The 6,799-nt window shown below is 37.0% G+C and overlaps 1 protein-coding gene across 1 annotated transcript; it reads right to left on the bottom strand.

Moving 5' to 3' along the window:
* Window positions 1-1,522: 1,522 nt before the first annotated feature.
* Window positions 1,523-6,799, bottom strand: LOC106395589. Its single transcript, XM_048761837.1, has 3 exons — window positions 4,443-6,799; window positions 4,170-4,362; window positions 1,523-3,903 (listed from the first exon to the last, which is right to left on the bottom strand). Exons 1-3 carry the CDS (start codon window positions 4,650-4,652, stop codon window positions 3,227-3,229), a joined length of 1,080 nt encoding a protein of 359 aa, XP_048617794.1. The 5' UTR covers window positions 4,653-6,799; the 3' UTR covers window positions 1,523-3,226.

Below are 6,799 nucleotides of genomic sequence, written 5' to 3'. Positions count from 1 at the left end.
TTTTCTTTTCATATATCTCCCTCTCTTTTTCTCTCTCATATTTAACTAAACCCCTCAAGGATACAAATAATTAAACCAGTAAGCGTCATCGGATGCTTAGTCTTCTTGGTCGGAGTGTGCTGCGTACTCCTCAAACTCAAGCTCCGTCAACTAGCCAAACTTAGAGAGAGGCGCTTCGAGTCAAACGGTGGAGTCTTGCTGGCGCAGAGACTCCTAGAGTCACCGAACCAGTGCATCAAGATATTCACTGAGGAAGAGATCAAGCAAGCCACTCACGAGACCAGTTTCCTTGGTGGAGGAGGCCAAGGAGTCGTCTTCAGAGCCACTCTTCCAGACAATGTAGAAGTCGCTATCAAACGATCTCGAAACTGGGACCCTGACCAAGCTGGGCAGTTCGTCAATGAGATCATACTGCTTTCCCAAATCAACCACCCTAACGTGGTGCGACTCTTAGGTTGCTGCCTCGAAACCCCAAGTCCCCTCCTCGTCTACGAATACGTTCCCGGTGGTACCCTTCATGACGCCTTATTCGATTCATCTCTAGCTTGGTCTGAACGTTTAAGGATTGCGGCAGAAATCGCCGAGACTTTATCATACCTCCACTTCTCGGCTCCTGTCTCTATAGTTCACCGTGACATTAAACCTGAGAATATTCTTTTAACTCAAACCTTGTCTGTGAAGCTATGTGATTTTGGAGCCTCTAGGCCTGTTCATACCAGAACAGGCCAGCTCACCACATTGGTCCAAGGTACCTGGGGCTACCTTGATCCGGAGTATCTCCGGACAGGTACCTTGACAGAAAAGAGCGATGTTTATAGTTTTGGCGTACGTGGTCGTGTTGGAACTGGTGTCTGGGGAAAAGGCGTTAAGCTTTAACCCCCCACACGGGGAAAGGGTTCTGGTCAATCACATAGACGCGGCACTCAAAGAAAATCGCCTGAGTGAGGTGATGGATCAGAGGGTGGTGACTGCTGACAACCAGGCAGTGATCCACCAAGTAGCTCTTCTGGGGATGAGTTGCACCAGAATGTGTGGAGTTGAACGGCCAGATATGAGGAGAGTGGCCGAAGACCTTCGAGGTTTACAAGCTTCAGGGCAAGTAGTGCAGGATGAGGCGGGTCCATCTGGAACAACATTTGAGATCGAAGAAATTAACTAGACATTGTCGTCTTCTAGATCTCTATCTTTTATGTTTTTGTTGATTATTACTACTAGCCGGATTTTGTACAACAATATATATATTTTAATGATCTAAATTTTTTTTGTGTTTTAGCAAATATATGAAAATATTTTAATTATATACTCCTTCTGTTTCTTAAAGATGGATGTTCTAGAAAAATATTTTGTTTCCAAAAGATGTATTTTTTATGTTTTCAAAGCATATTTTGTCAACTAATAATAAAAAATTGTGTGTTTCAAAAATATTAATTACATTTCTTTTAATCCTATTGGTTTAAAAATATAAAAAATATAAAGTTACAAAAAACTATACATTAATAAATAAGTTTTAATATGGTTTCTTAATAAGTGTGAAAATCCTAGAACATTCATCTTTAAAAAACAGAGGGAGTATTACTTTGTGTATCAGTTTTTGAACTTATTTTAAAAATAAGCTAAAGTTGAATTTATGCATTAAAAAAAAACATGACACAACCGATATTTGTGACTGCACCAACATTTCTGAGTATTAATGCTCTTATAAATGAATAGAGTTTATGTTACCGTCATATCGAGTTGTGCAAAATGCTTTTCGAATTCGATGATTACTTTCGCTTGTTTCATGGGTGACATTTGATGAAGATGTGAAAACAGAGCAAGATTTGTCAAAAAGAAGTGAGAGGACATATCAAAGTGTCTGTGATTTTAGCTCAGGTTTGTTTCTCTTCTTTTCCTACTCTCTTATTTTGCTGTGTAAGAGTTGGTTTTAACAATATAACCTAAAACCATGAGATTTGAGTTTTAATTTTTTTTACTTAGAAACTGCACTCAAATACCCTAAAATCGCCTGAAAACTTATGTATTCAATTAAGGCTTTTAAAAATTCTTTTCAAATCACATGTTATTGAACATGGAATTTATGTAAAATAATTGCAAACACTTACAAATCTCATGTTATTCAATCAACCATTTACAAAACTTAAATCAAATCTAATGTTATTGAAAGGTAAACTAATAAAAAGTTATGAGTGTGATTTTGGAATACTTTGAATTCATCTAATCTATTAAAACATGAGTACATTTTGTATTTAGCCCTGAGTTTTCCTCAATAAATACCATGGAATGCCATTGAATGAATATTTTCATTTTTTAAGTCAACTAAAATCAGAATAAAACAACCGTTAAGTACAAACTTATTGCACACATTAATTCCGTGCCCTATACTCTCTTTTTTTTCAATTTATTTATCAACCCAAAAAATGAGAGTCGCAACGTCACTTACAAACTTAAATCAACCAAAATTTTCTAGTTCAAACATAGTTAGACTAGCTTCGTGCACCCACAACACCGTCGCTATCCGCTTGAAAGTTCCAAAATTCTTAGAAATCAATCACCGTTCTCAGTCGTTGAATGTGGAATTTACGTACCCTCGTTGTCTCAGATGCCAGTCTTCTCGTAACATCACCGGAGTAGCTGGATTTTGATAATATCTTCAAGTTTGCAATATAAGTCGTCGATGAAGCCCTTTCCACTAATGATTAAGAGGGAAAATATAGCAAACCTTATGAGCACTACTGGAACCACTCAAACCGCCTAATCGAGAACAGGAACCGCCAAAGCCAAGGGACAACTCGGCTTAGAACAGACAGGGCAAGCCTCAGACAAATCGGAATGCAAAGGAGACGAAACCTAGTTACAAACACATCAAATCCTGCAAAAGAAGAAGGATATTAGTCTCCCAAAGAGACCAAAATGCCGACTTGGTACTGGGAAAACTCATCACCACCCACACCTCCTCACAATCCACTACGAAGATTGTAGGATTTCATAACATGAATCATTTATGTGTTATCTCTTTGAAGAACAGAGTAAGTTACTAGTGGCCCCGGATGGACTCAAAACTGAGTTCACAGTTTATCAATTAAAATAGACTTCTTCAAATAAAATAAAATAAAATAATAAAAAATTAAATTGAATTTTTTTTTACAAAAAAAAAGAATTAAAAATGAAATTCATCTGACAACAAAAATAAAGAGATTGAAATATAATTAGAGAGGCATGCAAACTGTTAGCCAGTTCGGTAACCCTCCCACGGACGGATGTTGACTGCGTCCATCAACTCCACCATTGCATATGAAAGCTCCTCCGCAGCTCTGTCCGCAGCAACCTCCGCTTCTGTTTTTCTAGCTTCGAAGTCCAACCACGTTTCCCAAACTTCTTCTCTTAACTTTATAAACATCTCAAGGGCTTCTTCTTTTATCATCCCACTCATAGTTTCCATTTCTTTTGAAATTTCGTCCACAATCATGTAGGTTAGATTGGCCCTGTCAGCTGTTGTTTTCGCCGCCTTTGCAGTTTCTTGGATAACAAAGTAGGTCTCATGAACTTCTTTAGCTACAAATTTCAGTTTTACTCTCCAAGCTTTGATATCCTCCTCATCTGATACATCTTCCCGGATATCATTATTAATATTGAGGTTCAAGTCGCCTCTCGGAGTTACAAGCTCTGAGTTAACGAAGTTCTTAATCAGCTCCATATATGCCCCCATCTTTTCTCCATCATCTCCCAACTCAAGGTTCAAAGACAAAGTTTTTCTGTCTTTCTCAAGATCTGAGTGGATAGTTTGCTGGATAAGCTCTATTTCTATATCCATCTTCTTTCCATCTTCTCTTAACTCTTCTAATAACTTCCCCATCTTCTCTAGTTCCTTGATCTCATCTCCTTCCTCATCATTCCTTCTTACTTCTGAAAACAAACAAACAAATAAATAATAATATATACGGTGACATCAACAACACCTGTATAGAAAAAAACAACAAAAACACTACTTAGTACTAAAAGTCCAAGCCTAGACTAGTGGTTTGTCCAAGTGGCATTGTTGTATGAGGGTGATCAAATATATTGCAGTTTGTTGGGATAAAAAACTAATAATATGTAAAAATCAAGATATATAGCTCCAAGTTCGAGTACTATTGTTCGCTAGAAATACTAATTAGGGTTTCTTTAATTACCGGGGGACTGAGGAGGAAGTGATATGGTATGATGAGATTTATAAGATCTAACAATGTACTCGATGATGTAAACAGAGTGGTTCACGATGGAGATAAAAACGGTGAGAAGCCAAACGAGTATGGTCTCATGAGAGCTTAGAGCCAATAGAAACATGAACCGGTCTGATAGAAACAGCCAGAATCCACCGATACCCTAATTAATTATAAAGAAGAGACGGAGAGAGAATTAGCACCAAGTAAAGTTAATTAGATAGATTAGAAGAAGATACTTACAGAGGGTCCAGTAGAAGAGAGTCGAGGGCATAACAAGAAGAATATTATGGCGAGAAGAGTAGTAACGGGAAGCAGAAGGCCGATCAGAACTGAGACGAAACTGGAGTAGAGGAGAAGTATGACGAGAAACGGACGCTCTATCCAAAATAAAATAATCGCTAGGTCTTCTATTTCCTTCTCGTTTCTTTCTTGTTCTTCAGTACTATTCATCTTCTTCGTAAATCAATCTTACTTTGCCAATAATGATATAACCTATGCTGTTATAGTTGTTAGGTTCCTTGACTAAAGTTTGACTTTGTGACTTGGAGAAATTGGTTTTAAGGTTTCGTTTTTCGTTAATTTATAGATCTTTTGCCTTAAAATCCAAAAAGAAATCAAACTTAACAAAATAAGCCATATCTCATAAATTTAAAGATACACTTATTTTCAAATAATTATCCCTAAGTAACATAAATAATTAAATAAACAAAAACATAAAATTCTAGATAAAATATGTTTAAGAATAGCATTATTTCTACGATCAATACATGATTTCTTTATTTTTCAAAAGATAACATCTTCTAAGTATATATTATATGATTAAAACAACATAAAGATAAATTCAAATAGCAAAGTATTTCACATAGTTAATTTTTCCTTATTCAGTATGGTATATAGCTACCAATCTCTATTATAGTTATCTCTTTAAAAAGAACAACGAGCGAAAAAAAAACGTGACTATTCATAAGTTAGATATATGTTTGTTCAACAAAGTTTTCATAAAAACTTATTCTGCAAAGTTATTGATTAAATCTAGGTGGTCACTTTAAGTCATTACATTGTAGAGTTGTTTTCGTTTTCAAAAAGGTTACTTTCTTAGTTTTTTTCCCTGTTCGCTATGCGTTATGCATGCGGCAAATTTAGAGATGTTAAACAAGTTTACCTATCCCGTTCCGTCTCGTACCGTGGCGAGTTAGTCGTCGAGCGGGTCACAGCGGACCTGTCCCGCGCGGACTGCGGTCTTCAAAATACCGGCCCAAATCCGTACCGCAAAATATATAGGCTTTCACGGGCCATCCCGCGGGACGCCTCCTTATCAAACCGCGTGCTACAGTTTCTTTCATGAATGTTCATATAGAAGAATTGTGTAAGAGATCTGAAGAGAGATCATTAAGCTTCACTAAAGCCTTATCAAAATTAATGTCATAAAGCAATTCATAGTTGTGTGTAATAAAAAGAGAAAACCAAATCAAAACACCACCAGAACTCGTTGGAGCTGGAGTAGTCATCGCCGGAGCTCGAATCATCATCACTGGAGCTCGAAGCATCATCGCCGGAACTCCTCATGTTTTATGGGGGAAAAGTCACAAGAATCGCTTTATTTTCACTTATCTTTCTCGTTTTTTAGGTAAAATAAGACATGAAAAAAAAAATACGGGTCCATGTAAAAGACCCAGTCTCGCAAAAGGTCCATCCCGCAAAAGGTCCAGTCCCGCGAGGTCCGCAAATTTGCGGACCTAGAAAACTTCGTCCCAATACCATCCCGCGACAGTCTTTTACGGACCAGGCCCGCGGTCCAGATCCATAATTGCCATTTCTAGGCAAATTCGGACCCTCTTCAAAGATATATTTTACCAAATGTAGCATTTTAAGCTGTTTATATTTTCGAGGAAACAATATCTTTCCTGGTTGGTATTCACCAACACTAACTTAACAATCAAACAACAACAGTTGCTAATTTGGATTTTATGGCGAATTTAGAAATCGAGGAATACTTTGTTATTCAAGAGACAACAGATATCAATACATAACACTGTTCAGTATAGTCTTAATGATGTTGAAAACTGGATTTCTTATGCTATATCGAATCAACCAAAGGAAGCAAGACGACATGACAATATCGTCATACTCTACTTGGAGTCGTCCACCAAATGGAATTCTAAAATGCAGTTATAATGCTGCTTATAATTTAAATACCCAACAAGTTCACTGTGGTTGGATAATCCGCGACAGCTATAGAGTTACACAATTATGGGGATCAACATATACATGTACAACAAATTTACTTTTGGAAGCAGAAGCAATGGCCTTCGTTTTCACAATGCAATCAACATAGAGTACTGAGTTTTCACAAGTTATTTTTGAAAGGGATTCTGAACTTCTGATTAGTAATATTCATAACAACCAACGAGACAATATTGTCCATAACCTGTTATGCGATATTTGGTTATGGGATGCAAAATTCAATTCAGTCTCTCATCATTTCGTTCAAAAATTTTACAATATTGTAGCTTATTTTAGGCATGGGCAAATTATCTGGATCCGAAGTTCCGAACCGAAATTTCAAGTACCAAACCGAATCCGATCCGACATAGATA

Source organism: Brassica napus, chromosome A2 (genome assembly GCF_020379485.1).
Source record: "Brassica napus cultivar Da-Ae chromosome A2, Da-Ae, whole genome shotgun sequence".
Taxonomy (NCBI): Eukaryota; Viridiplantae; Streptophyta; class Magnoliopsida; order Brassicales; family Brassicaceae; genus Brassica; species Brassica napus.
This window is presented reverse-complemented; position numbering and strand designations above follow the sequence as displayed.

Excerpts from the sequence above, each read along its gene's own strand:
- LOC106395589 (XM_048761837.1), bottom strand. The coding sequence starts at position 4,652 with ATGAATAGTACTGAAGAACAAGAAAGAAACGAGAAGGAAATAGAAGAC. Across the intron at positions 4,363-4,442 it reads TCTCTTCTACTGGACCCTCT|GGTATCGGTGGATTCTGGCT; the intron begins GTAAGTATCTTC and ends ATAATTAATTAG. Across the intron at positions 3,904-4,169 it reads ACTTCCTCCTCAGTCCCCCG|AAGTAAGAAGGAATGATGAG; the intron begins GTAATTAAAGAA and ends GTTTGTTTTCAG.